Source organism: Polypterus senegalus, chromosome 2 (genome assembly GCF_016835505.1).
Source record: "Polypterus senegalus isolate Bchr_013 chromosome 2, ASM1683550v1, whole genome shotgun sequence".
In the NCBI taxonomy this organism is placed as follows: Eukaryota; Metazoa; Chordata; class Cladistia; order Polypteriformes; family Polypteridae; genus Polypterus; species Polypterus senegalus.
Window position 1 is genome coordinate 210,988,655 of NC_053155.1, and position 15,092 is coordinate 211,003,746.

The 15,092-nt window shown below is 38.1% G+C and overlaps 1 protein-coding gene and 1 non-coding gene across 2 annotated transcripts; both read left to right on the plus strand.

Annotated features, from left to right (window-relative positions):
• Positions 1-324: 324 nt before the first annotated feature.
• Positions 325-6,401, plus strand: tpt1 (tumor protein, translationally-controlled 1). The gene is made up of 6 exons (XM_039745271.1): positions 325-443; positions 1,095-1,168; positions 3,311-3,495; positions 3,821-3,926; positions 4,101-4,217; positions 6,249-6,401. The coding sequence occupies exons 1-6, from the start codon at positions 416-418 to the stop codon at positions 6,249-6,251; spliced, it is 513 nt and encodes a 170-aa protein (XP_039601205.1). The 5' UTR covers positions 325-415; the 3' UTR covers positions 6,252-6,401.
• Positions 3,965-4,036, plus strand: LOC120524737. The gene has a single exon (XR_005632848.1). It is a non-coding gene; the product is annotated as a small nucleolar RNA SNORD58 (small nucleolar RNA).
• Positions 6,402-15,092: the final 8,691 nt, after the last annotated feature.

The window sequence follows — 15,092 nt, forward strand, 5'->3', positions numbered from 1 at the left end:
CTTATCAGTGTCGAAGCCGTGATTCTAGTGGATATCCTACTAAATAATTCCCCTTGTAGTCTTTCGCGTGAAGCTCCGTATATCCCATAGCGTAAAAAGTGTATCTCCACCCTGTCAACACCTCCTTTACCAACCTAATGATATATCAATCACATTTTTGATTTTTAGGAGTTTCAAGCGTGGAAACTCCGCAGCGTTTCCGTTTATTTCATGAAGTCGGCATTTCTACTGTTTTAACCAATCACCATCCCGGGCTGCGCATATCTTCTCTCAGGCGCATTCGCCGGCTAGTGACGTCACCCTTACATCAGCTATCTAAGCCGGCGGCACGGATCCCCCGCCCTTTTTCAGTTCAGGCCTTCAACGCGGCTGTTCAGGCAATTGTTGAGCAGGCCATCGAGTAGAATCCGTCATCATGATTATCTATAAGGATGTTATCAGCGGTAAGTCGCCGAGGTATTCTTAACGGTGAATTTTGAGCTTCTGGTATCCGAAGGTATTCTGGTCCACCGGATGCTATTTCGTGTGGCTTTAGTGTGGTTTACTGCACCTTGGTACAAACTTCTCGGGTCGGCCCAAGCCTAAGTGGAGCAGGCCGAGGCCCGGATGTTGATTTGCGCATTTGCGGCCTTTGGAAGCCGGTAATGAAGGGCGGGGAAATTCACAGGAGGGTCTCGAGTTGTATTGGAAATGCAGTAATTTTCATTACGTAACACCTTTTGATTATTTTGTTTCTGTTTAGAATTTGGCCCTTTTTCGCTTGCTTTTATACAGAAATATCACTACGAAGCCCATCGATCAGTATCTAGTGTATACTTTATAAGCTGAACTTGGAAGTTCGCAGTCTTTAAGAATGCTGTTTGGTATTTTGGGGCATTGCGAACATTTTCAATTTTTTACTAGGTCTTTTTAAATCGGTACGAGTTTAATTGTCCAGGGATTTTGTACGCATTGATCGTTGGTGTGAAAAAGATTTGGTCGCACTGTGCCAAAAAAAAAATCCGTATTGTGTCGTCGCTGAAACTGCTAAGCGCTTGGAAGCCATGCCTGAGATTTGGAAATAACTTTTTTTTTTCTCCCTTTTTTTTCCCAAGGAGATGAAATGTTTTCGGACATTTATAAAATTAAAGAGACCGCAGGCGGCCTTTGCTATGAAGTAGAAGGAAAGGTAAGTTTGATACCGTCCTGCTGTTTGTCTTTGGTATTGTAAGTGACGGGCGGGTTTCTCTGCAGGGTCTGCTTGCGCACTGACGACGTGAACAAAATGTGACGAGTCATCAGTGCTGAGCTAGATGTCTTGATGCGAGTAGAGGCGTCAATCTGGCAAACTCCAGTTGCTTTTTGTTCTTGGTCCAATGTAAAGGAATCAGATGGCATATTTTGTATTCGATTTTCTGTGTCAGAATGTTTTCCATTTGGCCCATTTTCTTTTTAACAGACTATCGCACAGATTGGTCGTTGGGTATATAAAGTACCGAATCAAAATAGATCCGCAGCAGAACATTCAAGACTGAAAACTTAGTACTACTTTTAAGGGAAGTATATTTTAAGGGTATAGTCACTCGTTCTTGTGTAAAGCGTTATCTTGCCCAAGCATAATTTGTTAGAGAACCAGTAATCGAGAGTTTCGAGGTGTTGGGAGAGAGATTCCAGGAATTAAAATTTATGTACAGTTTTGCTTCTTGTTGGTGGAATAAAATCCCCTTTTACATAAATGTAAATGAGGAGCCTTCTTTTACCCAGCCGGTCTCTGTATTTATGTTTTGAGGAATGGCTGGCAGTTTTCAGTTGAAGTCATATTAATTCATTCTTCACGGATATCTATTCACTTTCTCAGCCAAGACAGAAATATCAGATTTTTAGGTGTATAATGTTAAAACACCTGCTGGCATTTCTTTCTTTATATAAAACCACTCAGCTCCAGGTGGAAATGTTGTAGAAATTTAGTATACTTTTATTCTTCGATTGAAATTTACCCTCCATAAAAAATCAGTTTTCTGTGATATATCGGGCAAAGTACCCTTTACAATATTTTTTGAAATTTGAAAAACACTCATATTTGGGAATTGGTTGTCAAGATTTTTATTTTTGAGGTCCTCTATCTTAAAATGGAAATATTATGTGACTTAAGTTACTGAGCCTTCTGCCTAATGCTTCTGGACAAGGCTACACTCCAGTCACCCTGAATTGCATTGATTTGGTAATGAATGTATTGTTCAAATGCTCCTAGTATTTTATTCAGGGTTTTGTGTTAATTGGTTGATGTAGTCTTCAGTTTGCAAGTATTGATGTGTGACAGGATTTCTTGTGATGAATTAGGACTGTTCCTCCTAAACATGAATATGGATGATGCAGTAAGTAGGCTTCCAGAAGTGTGGTCTGACAAATTAGGTCTTCAGTGTAGCATGGTTTTTTATACAGCCAGACAGTGTCCTCAAAGTTGTAGGCATGGGAGCACTAAAATACAAACCAACCATGCTGCTTCTTGGTGTTTTCTTTCCGATCAGATGAGCAGAAATTTAAATGGGTAACGCTGACAGCTATTGTTTAATGAGAAACATAACTGCTGAGTGTTTCCTGCATTTATTAGCATATCTAATATCGATGTGTTCATGGATTAATTTAAACAATAGTATAACTGATATGTCCATTACAAAAATAGAAAAACCAAACTGTACTGTCCATTCTAAATGGCAAAAATTACATTTAAATTATAAATGTAAAATATAATTCTAGAAATTACCGATTATGATTCAGTAAAATTTTAACAATGCGCAACACTGGTCTGTGTATTGTCGCTATGTATATACTATTTTCCTCTATGCGTACAATACAGTAGAACCCCTTTTTTGGAGTTTTTAGGTAACTACCAAACATTAAGTGCTGATGAACTAGTTAAATTTGAGATTAAAAAGCTTCTCGCTCTCGCTCTCTCTCTCTCTCTCTCCTAGTCAAATTGTCTTAAGTACCTTTTTCAGGTTCACTGTATTCTACTCAGCCACAGTGGTCGTCCACCATTACTTGTTTCTGATCCATTTAACTTTGTCTGACATTCAGAGTAAAGGGTAGGGTAAATGGGGAACAGTGGCTAACATGCTGAAGCTTGATATGCTGCTGCAACCCTCGAGGATAAAGCTTCTATTGATGACTCATTACAGTGGATTGGCTTTGTGAACTGTAAATGGTAGTTAAAAATGTGTTCTGAATCAGTCCAAACTGGAAACCTGTAAAACCAAGGTTGTAACCAGCTGCTGCTTTTACATAATACTTCAGTGTAATTACGTATTCTTATTAAAATGTTTAATTTCAGGTTGTCTGCAGAACAGAGAATATTGATGATGCTCTGATCGGTGGCAATGCATCAGCTGAAATCCAGGACGAAGGGGTTGAAGCTTCATCAGTGAGTGGTGTGGACATAGTTTTAAACCACAAGTTACAGGAAACCTCATTCACAAAGGAGAGCTATAAACAATACATCAAAGAATATATGAAGCGGTGAGTCTGGAGGAACCTCTCTTTGCACCATTTATGTTAAGGTTGTTATAAAGAAGGCATTACCCTGGTTGTTTAACTGAAAGCAAACTTTTTGAGCTTTGTAAGGAAAAAGCTCAAAAGAGTTTAAGCTGTTTAAATGTGAGTTAATATGACTTTACCCATTTGGTATGCAAAATGAAACCACTACTTATCTGAAATTGTGTGTTTTTTAAGGATTTCATTCTGTTATGTGTTAACTGTACCCTGTGACCAAAACACTGCTGAAATTTTTACGTTTGTTATTAAATATACCTTGTAATAGATAAAATTCATGTTTGTTTTTCAGAGTGAAGTGCAGATTAGAAGAGTGTGCACCAGACCGAGTAAAGCCCTTCATGTCTGGAGCAGCAGAACAAGTTAAAAAAATACTTGGCAACTTCAAAAATTATCAGGTAAATTGGGATTAATACATGGGGCGTTAGTTTAACATATGCTGTGATGACCATCTTAGGACACCTTTGGAGGGTATATTCCTGTGAAACTAAATATGTTTCTGAGCATATGTATTTAAAAATTGTTTCCCCTAGTACCTCAATTATACAATATCATAATACAAATTCTTTTAGTTTTTTACAGGGGAGACCATGAACCCTGATGCAATGGTTGGTTTACTAGATTATCGTGAAGATGGAATAACACCATTTATGATGTTTTTCAAAGATGGCCTAGAAATTGAGAAATGTGTAAGTAATAAGTGTCTAAATTGAATCTTGTTTAGAAAATTTTAAACCTTCACACTTTTTTTTTTTTTTATAGTGTTAGGTTTTTAAATATACTTTCAGTGAAGTATTAGATCCCACTCCTTTGTGTCTTCAGAAAAATCTTTACACTATTAGGATAAAATGTAAAATTATACAAATGGATTCACTAAAATTGGAAAATGACACATGGGCTTTAAGTTTGTGCACAGAACATTTACAAGTTAGAAACCTAAAGTTGTCAAACTGTTTTGTTCTCCAAAAGATGCTAAGAGTACCTTGTTTATACTTTTTGCTTCATTATGTAGGCAGATTGGATGGGAAAGAGTACAGTAGCCTGATCTCTTGCTGTTTTTTGTTTTCATTCCAAATACAGTTTCTCCCATAGACTCTTGCCTTACCCAAAGATGCCACTTTTTTAAATAGATATGCCTGTAAATAAGGTGCTTTTTGCAGGTAAATGAATAGTAGTGCATATTTTTGTTAATAGTTTAACTATGGAGAGTACAAAAGCACAGTGAATTCAATTTTAAAGTTTAAAGAAAATGTTCCAAAGCATGAATATTCAAGTGTGCTTTGGAGTGTTTGTTCCAAAACTGGGGAGGTGTGTACTTTAGTGTTCGTTAGTAATGTTTCCTTGATCTTGTAGCAGTGTAAACTAAAGTTTAAGGTGAGTTTGAAACAAGGTGGTCTTTACGGACTAATGCGTTCAATTTTTAAACTTTTTTTTTTTTTTTCTTTTATTTGGTGGTAGATGAGAATGTGGCCATGTTCAAATATGCTTGAGTTCTAGAGTTGGGATAATCTTCAGATTTATGAAGAAAGGCTATAAGAATGTAAACCTGGCAATGTTTAGGGTGTGGAATAAGCGTTTAAGTTAAAACCTACTGTGCATTTACTATAATGTTCCACATTTAGGGTATGTTTTAAACAGGAAATTTTTTGGTTGAACTGTTCCAGTTTCATCAGAATAAATCAATGTCTGACTGGGCAATGATGAAAGTATTGCTCCTTTTTTTAAATGGAACTTTTTTGTAAGCTTTTGACAAGTGTCTAGATAGAATTTGAAGTAGGGTGGGTTTATCATGACACAAGACCAGAAGCCCACTAGACACAATTTTATACTTCCCTCACACAGCTATTTGTTACAGGTGATAGGAACATTTAACATGCCACCAATCCCAAGTCTAATGGAAAGTTAGCTTAGTTCAGCTTTCTGGATCCATGCAAGTGCAGTAATATACATCTTTACTCCATTTTTCTTATTTGTATATGACAGTTGGTGTCTCTGTTGCACCTTTTTGCTTGAGCTAAATTATAACATCAACTCTGTTAGAGTATTTTCCTTAATGTTTTCATGTATGAATGCTGTGGGCAAATTGATTTTTATTTTTCATTCTTGCATATGAGGACAGCTCAGTAAATATGGGTCATGGAATGTTGTGTTGTGAATAGCTCCTGTATTGTGTAGTTTGATTTATGTGCTTGGAATCTGAATAGATACACACTAGCTAATATTTCTTTGGCTCATTTATTAGTTTGCATGCCACACTTTGGGGGGAACATGACCTCTGAGATACTAGATGGGGAGCAGCTTAAGGCAGATGTGCTAACTTGGCAAAATGTGCCCGTTAGCCATGCATGTATGAATGTATTACTAAGAAACCAGATACACCCAGTACTCTGGTAGACTAGTCTGTGTTATGGCAACTAAGGCTTTGGGGGTTAATTGAAGTTCTGGACAGCAGAGCATGTTGAAAGCTGTTGGGTTTTGCTGGAGAGGAGTATGGATACCTCAAGCAAAATTTTATATTAAGCCTGCTGCCATTTGGTTTGATCGGAACCTGAAGGCATTCTCCAACACTGCCATCTCTTCCTGATGTAACTTTTTTTTTTGTTTGGCAGCATTTAGACTGCATCCAGAAACCACAAACTCTACTTTCTAATATGTACTTTGCTGTTGTGTAATGTTTGAGTACTTTCTAAAAAAAAAAAAAATTTTTCTTTTCTTTTCAGTAATCCTGCAAGAAATTTACCCTAATTGTGTCATCTTCACAGCCACATCAGAAATCAAGCATTGGTCCATTGGATTTCATGTCTGGCACTTGAAGGCATTTGTTTTAATTGTATTTTGTCAAGTTGTAATAAAAACTATTTGAATTCACACTACAGTATTGTTCCTGAATTGCATTTGGAATGTCTTCAGCAGTGTTTTCAACAGGAGGATCATATTGAACAACTTGACAACGTATCATTCTGTTTGGGTGCAGAAGTTTATATTGGACTTTAATGTCTGCAGTTTTGATGCAAGACTTGAAGTTATTTATAGGGAAAATAGCTTTTTAAATTGTTGCCAGACAACACAAGCCCCATTAATTTTGACTCTCTCCATATGGAATTTTTTTTTTTTTTTTTGGTAGCCTGTAATAAAGTAAATAAAAACCAAATGAATTCTCTGGATGTGAAATTGCAGCTTTAAAATGTAATCATTTCAATGTGGTTTGAAAGTTGGTTTCATTTGCAGAAGGTACTTGGCGACTCTCTCTGGTTTTTATAAAAAAAAAAAAAAAAGCAAAGCCCTGTAGATACTCGGTTTTGAAGACACATTGCTCAATTGATACCTTAAAACACCAATTAGTAATTTAGCAGTTAACTGTGTTTTGTCTGCATATATTTGAAATGTTATTTAATTATAAATCTGACTGACCTGTGATTCTGTGGCTATAAGTAGGTTCAGTTGTGACTTCCAGGTGGACATTCCAGGGGATGTTATAATTATGTTAATTATATTGGAGCTACTCACACGTTCAGTTTGGTGGGGGGAATTGATGGACTGTATGCTTCATTTTGCTTCTACACTGTGGTTACCCCCTTTAGGTTGCAATTTCAATACAGTTGTTGTGAGTGAAACATTGTTTTTTTTAAATGCAAACACTGTATTTTTGTATTTAGAAGTATAAATCGAGCAAATATCAGGATTAGAAATTTGTGTTCTTAATCATGAGGTTAAAGTCTTGTGTAAAGGCTGTCATGGACAGCCATGACAACTAAGGTTTATTTTGGCCACTTTTCAGATACCAATATTTTTTTTCTGGTCCTAGCGCAAAGTGGTACAGCTGGTAAAAGCTAATAAATGTTACAGGCATAGTGCTAGTGCTGTTCTTCATCTGCCACTCCAACACTTGTTAGGATAGAATGGAAGGTCAGTCACTAAACTGCCAGAAAATGACAGTTGCCTCTTTTATACATGGGATTGTTGAGGCTAGCACTGCCCATGTTTTGTGAATGTTAGAGACCTGTGTCTGGTAAGGTCAAGAGAGCCATCATCCTTTAATGCTTTTACTCCTTGGCACTTCCCGTGCAGACACTTGAGCTTTCTCTCCATCTTTACCTTTTTCTTATAGCTGGAGCTCATCTTTTTAAGATGCCCTATCCATCTTATTCTTGCAGATGTCATAATGGTCACTCAATCAGGGTTGTCCAATAATATTCTGAACTCTTGATTACTTTTTCCATACTCTCCATCTTTCAATGTATCACTGAACAAAATATTCAGTTTGAGTGGAATGGTGTAGAGAAAAGCTTTGAATGCACGTCTCTGAAGATATGTGAACAATGATACATGGGCCCTGAAGGAGTGCCGATCAACAGATGCAGTTTCTAGGCAGACTGTATGGGTTATTCTGGGCCAGCATACCGCGTGATTTATGATACTTTCGTAGTTGAGAAGTGGCAACACAGAGTTTAGCACGAAAAGTGGATGTAGCTGCATGGGTAATTGAGGGGGTGGGGGAGAAATAGCAATAATTTGGTGTCATGCTCATTTTATTTTGGTGTTGATGCTTATGTTTTATGTTATATTTAAATCAATTGCTTAATGGTTAAGATCACTACTATTTTGAATAGTGATAATCAGAGTGATTAAAAAAATTCAGAAAACTGAAATATGCCAATTATTTAAAATAACATTTAACAATAATAATAAAGTAAGAATTTAAATACGAGCCTTACAGTGAATCATGGTCTAACCTGCATAGTCTTGAACAGGGCCACGCTGGTCTTCCCAGCACAAGGCACAGATACACCCTGGTGGGAGTGCCAGTCCATCATGGGGTAACCCTTACAAATGACAAAATATAATTTACACTACCTGACCTATCTCCTACACGTTATAGTCGTAGTTTCTGAATAGTCTGTTCAAAACTGAATACTCCGAGAAAGTTTCTGAATACCAAGCTCTGATGTCTCTTTAATGCCTGTAACAAATCAATATAAAGCATGGTAAGCACTTTTAAAGACACTATTCCACTTCAAACACACACATTCTTTTCCTGTAGCACCACATTAAAATGTTACACCTCTGCCGCTACTCCCATTTGCCGATTCTTACCCTTACCACCTTGTGTTGTGTTAACGCCATTCAGTGTCAGTCCACGTGCACTCGGGACTAGTGGGACAGTCGAGTGCCTTAAGACTTCAGCCATGGAGGAGTGTTGATGTAGCTTTTCTGTTCAGCTTTAATGACCAAGCAGAGAAAAAAACTCAATTCCCAGTTCATAGTTTTAAAATAGAACAAAACGCACAAGCAGGAAATTAGGCATAGTAAGTTCATCAAGCAGGAAAACAGAATGAACAAGTTTTAAATCTGTACATGTTATAGTTAGAGCCATAAACAAAAGTAAATAGAGATATACAAGCTGGGCCAACTTACAATTCTGAAAGCAAACATCAGCAACACGTTCAATATCGGTGTGTCGATTCCAGCAGCCCATAATCTTAGTAGTTACCCCAAGTCTCTGGTCAGGTCTCTTTGTAGCTACATCACTACGTGGGCTGATTTCAGTCAGCATTCTGTGTCTCTCTATAGCCAAGCTCATTGTCCTCACTTGTTATTGTCCCGTTATCACTGAGGCTGTAATGCTGCATTCCATTTGAAGTGAGAAGTTGGAATTTCTGAGTTCCTAGTCAGACTTTGTAACTCAAATGCCCCCTTAAGTTGGATTTCCAACTTAGAAACTTGAAGCTGGTCTGTTAAACCTGAGGTTTATCCAACTTCATATATGGACGTCAATCCAAACTGGCAACATTCACTTCGAACTTTACTGAAAGCTGTAATGTTATTTTATTTATTAGTAGTTTAGTTTATTTGCATCTCATTAAATCATTCTTACACGCAGTACTGTCCAACCTCTATCCGTGGACATGTTGCTACAATGCTTGGATATGCAAAATACCACTAAATGCATTGTTATCAACTATTTATTTTGATGGAGAAAGCACAACAAAAGCTTTGCTAGGATGTGTCCGTATTCTTTTCCCGAATGTTTTACTGGAATACAGTCAACTCAGGTGTGATGTCATTCTCAGATCCGACATCTGACTTCCGAGGTACACAGAATGCAGTATAAAACATGGCTTTAATTCCCCCAAGCTTTCTTCCTAGTGTGGGGACAGTACAGATTCCTTTAAAACCTATCCCCCCCCTATCCAGAAGCTCATAAAATGTTCCCGATATTTGGAGCACATACAACTAAATACCACCCTGTGATGTACTGGCGTCCTCTTCAAGGTTTGTTCCTGCCTTGCGCCCTATGCTAGCTGGGAGAAGCTCCAGCAGACCCCCCATGACCCTGATTCAGGTCTAAGTCGGTTAGACAATGACTGACTCACAACTGAATCCACACTTTGGATGTCACAGAGAGAATATCAAGGAGTACTTGGCGTTCAGGAATGACACCAGTAAACCATGTCAGAAGGGACTGCTTCACACTCCCGAAAACTTTCACATTCTGATTGAGCAGTTAACAGAATCTTTTAAAGATGCCGTCAGCTAAATAAACCTCAAGGACACCGAGCTGTTCTTATCATTAAATCCCTTAAACAAGGCCTTTTTCACTTAGGTTACGTCTGCATTACTACATTTTAATTTAAAAACGATATTTTTTAAATGTAAACTATCTCTGTCCATGCTAGGGTTGTTATATATCTTTTTTAGACTTTTATTTAACGACTAGCAAAATACCCATGCTTCGCAGCGGAGAAGTACAGTAGTGTATTAAAGAAGTTATGAAAAAGAAAAGGAAACATTTTAAAAATAATGTAACAGGATTGTCAGTGTAATAGTTTTGTGACTGTTATGAGTGTTGCTGTCATCAAGGATTTGATTATCATTATTTCTTTCAATCAGGTTCGTATTTGGAGGACGTGTTGTGTTCAAGTTACATTCTGTGTTTGTCAACCGTTGTAAAGATAACAGGTTTCATTCATCGAAGTGTTCACTACCCAAACCGTTACTCGTGAATCTAAGATGTTTAAGAGGCATTCTCATTATTAAGTTGTGGATTTGCCTGCGAATGTTTAGCGGCAGCGTGTCTATGAAATTAATTTAAACTTAAGCTTTACACCTTGCTTTCCTATTGATGTCTACAAAGGCTTGTTCAGCTTCAGAGGGTTGTTACTTTCTTACTGCATCAATAAACAGCTCGTCTTCCTCTTTATCTGAGATATCACACACTGCATGCACGGGTTTACCTTTCCCAGTGCTGTAAACTTTAGCGAAGTGGTTCAATTTACCACATTTTTTACACTGTCTTCCTTTAGCTGGACATTGACTTTTTCCACCGTGTGCTTTGTTTCCGCAGTAGCTGCACTTATGAATATGCTTGTATGCGTCACTTGCTTCATATTCTTTTGCTGCCTTCTCAATTGTGTAATGCGTTTTTTGTTCAGTGCTCTTTGGAGCTCTTGCTTGTTGTCTGCGTACTGCGTTCACAGTCAGTTCACATGAGCTGCGCGGAGTACATGCATCGAAGGTTCTCAGCTGTGGTTGTGCTATCTCATGCAATCTTGTGATGTCCACGGCTTTATTTAATGTTAGCTCAGACCTGGCACTTAAGTTTCTCGCGCACTTTTGCTGAGTTTGCGCCAAATGCTATTCTATCCCTGACCATCTCATCTTCGTTTGCATAAGCACAGTCCTTCACCAGCAATTTTAACTCCGTTACAAAGTGATCAAAAGTCTCGTTTATACCCTGCGTCTTCTCATTAAACTTGTATCTCGCAAATATCGTATTCGTTTTAGGCATGACAAACGCCTCGTAGCGGCAGCGTGTCTATTGGATTGTTGCTGACGGATGGCCTTATTTGGGCAGGCACTCAATTACGTGGGAGGTGTGGGTATGGGGGACGCAATATAGGCAGGCAGCCAACTACGTGGGAGGCGTGATAATGGGTGACGCAACTCCGCCTCACACGGCGACCGAGCTGCAGGCTATGGACGAATATATGTACGTAAGTAGGATTCAGTTATGACCGTTATGTGTAGAATTTCGAAATGAAACCTGCCCAACTTTTGTAAGTAAGCTGTAAGGAATGAGCCTGCCAAATTTCAGCCTTCTACCTACACGGGAAGTTGGAGAATTAGTGATGAGTCAGTGAGTCAGTCAGTCAGTGTGGGCTTTGCCTTTTATTAGTATAGATCAGGCTCTGTTCTCAATGGTTTCCATTATAAAATGCCATAATTGAGAATGTATAGAAAACAGAATCTATAGAAACTTTAGAAAGCAATTTCACATGGCAAATATATGTGCAGTGGCATGCAAAAGTTTGGCCACCCTTGCTTAAAATGTCTGTTACTGTGAGTAGCAGAGAAACTAATCACCAAAAGGCATTAAGTTAAAGATGACACATTTCTTTTCAGCATTTTATGCAAGATTAGTGTATTGTTCATATTTTGTACAACTGTACAGTGAAAAAGGGATGGAGCACCATGCAAATGTTTGGGCACCCCAAGATATTTCAAGTCTCACATAACTTTTACCAAGGTCTCATAACTTAATTATGGCTTATTCACAGTCATCGTAAGTGTGTTATCGTCTATTTACCCCTAAAGCCTTGTTCACATGGGCGTTAAAATCGAGTGTTTTTTTGCGTCAGAAGGTCCGGTGAGCGAGGATCAAGTGCCGAGTGTTTTCTACACGTAGGAGTCAATGAGAGTGTTCACACGGGCTTTGGTGACATGCGTTTGTCCGGCAGCACGTTTATACGGCATCAAAAACGCTGCATACAGCTTTTCTTGGCGTCAAAACCCAACAACGCAAGGAAACCGCTTCTAGTTCGGTTTTCTGCGCGTTTATTTTACGCTTCGGAGGACCGGATATATCCCATGATCCTACATGCTATACATAGGGAAATGCGGGGGAAAAAGAAAAATAAAATGTCGAAGGAGGTTGATCCGGCCCAGCTCATTAACAATCCCCTACACACCTGTCCCACCACCATCTCTGAGCAATTGGCTTCAGCAACGAATGCTGTTCACTCAGGAGCATCTGAGCCGTACTATCATGCTCTGTAAATGTTTAGTACAGTAAATGTTAGCACAATGTGCTGTTTGTTCAAGTGTTATTGTTTACAAACTGTTAATGGTAAACAGTATTTTTTAAGTACTGATTCTTTATGTGATTGTTTACAAATCCGTTTAGGTTATTATTTATTTTATTATTATCATTATACAGTACTCCATAAAACATGTTATTTCTGTCTGTAGCATATGACTTATTTGACTTAAATGTCACTGTACAGGATGCTGCTTCATATTTTTATTCTCTCTCTCACTCACTCACACACACACACACACACACACACACACACACACACACACAGTATATACATATAATTATGTGTGTGTTTGCTATTTACACATATACACAAATTTTCTATATACAGTTATAATAAAAGGGTTCTCAAAAACAGTGTGATTAAATATTTTTGAAAAATGGTTCCTGCCAAACCAAATAGATTATTCATGCACATATCAAATTTTTGAATACTGCCATGCAAGCTCTCCTGCAGGGGACATAAAGTATTCAGCAAATCTGGTCCTGACCACACTTGCCCCATGTGTGCTGCGAACAGTTTGAACACTGAAGTCCTTCAGAAAGTCTGCAGACATGTCATCCACATTGTAGCCTTCCCTCTGACGTACAAAATTGTGGAGGACACATGTGGCCTTTATTATCCCATCAGCATTTCCTGGTTTCACCTGCATGGCTGTTCGAAGGACTCTCCATTTGTTTGACAGGATGCCAAATGTGCATTCTACATACCGCCGTGCCCTTGTCAGTCGGTAATTAAACACTCTGTTTTGAGTTGTAAGTGCACGCTTGGGAAACGGCTTCATCATGTTTTCATGAAGTCCAAAAGCTTCATCTGCAACTAAAACATGTGGCATTAGTGATCCCCCTTCAACAACAGGTCTGGGTGCAGGAAAATGTAATGACTCTTTATAAAATTTACTTCCCGGCATCTGAACACGGATGTGCTTCCCATCCAGGGCTCCAACACAATTGGGGAACTGGGATCTCTTGTAGAATCCTTCAGCGATATCAGTCCATAGCTGTTCTGTTGGCTCTGGCATAACAAGAGGCTGGAGACATTGCCATAGTACACAACATGTTTCATGCACTATCCTTGAAATGGTGGACTTTCCCAATAGGTACTGGAAATGTAAGGAAGAAAAGGATTCCCCAGCTGCCAAAAACCTTAGTTAAAAAAATAATAATAATTTGATTAGAAATAAGGAATATAGATATAGATATATAGATAGATTGATAGATAATTCTGTTGGGAGTATAAATATATTTGTGTGTGTGTGTGTGTGTATATCATCATGTTATGCGCTAAAATGCCCCCCTGCCATGGATTGCCCCCCCACATAATAGCTATCGAATATTATATTAGAACATAAATTCATAGATTTATTATTATCAAATATGATATTACAATTATAATAAAGCCTAGGCACGTGACAGCCGTCAAGACCATTAATACAAATTCTTGTATAATGTTTATTTTGTGGGACATTTATATTTCAGGGTTTTGTCATGAATATGCAAATAAATATTTATATATAATAAAAATAAATATTGTTTATGATGAAAAATTCGAATTAAAGTAATTTTATTATAAAATAAACAATATAAAGTTTACATGTTGTATATGAAAAAATATTAATATTTTTATGTTTTCATATACAACATATATATTTTCATATTGCTTATTTTATTTTATTGTCTCATGTAATTTGTAAACCATGAACCTATTAATTTATGTTCTAATATAATATTTCATAACAATTATGTAGGGGGCAATCCAGGGGCATTTCAGTGCATAACACCGGTGTAAGCGCACACTCGACTACTGTTTCCTTACCTCAAAGTGACAAGTAGTCAACACCAAGTCGCATATTGGTTGATCGGCGTGCAATGTGGCATTGCACCAGCTGCAGCAGACAATCAAAAGTGGAAACCGACATCCGACAGTAATTAAAAAACTTGCGTGAAAATTTTCGCATTTCTTCATAAAGCACAAAAACTTCCTTTAACCCGACGCAGTGCAGTCAGAGGATGAACCCAGTAGTGGCGGCGATTTTTCTCTCCCTACGCCCAGATACGAGTATTTTTAAAACAAGAAGATTAATATCTAACATAGCAAAATGGTCCATATTGAAAGGAGGCACCTCAAATAAAACGACAAGGGCTTTCATATCCAGTTCCCGACACTGCCTCCACAGGTTAACACACAAACTACAATTTGGGCTGCAGGCTGGCATTAGACAGAGACAAACGAACGCCGGTGTAGAAGTCAATCGATCGCCACCACAAAATGCAACATAAACATCTAGGACGTTCAGAGCAAGTTCGTTTATCCAAAATCTTAACGCCTGTGTGAACAAGGCCTTACACTTGTCAGGTTCGTTATTGGATTGGTCTGCTCCCTAACCCCAATAATAACACACACATACATAGATAGATATACACATACACTCAGGCCCTAACCACAACAGTGCCCTATGAATGACAC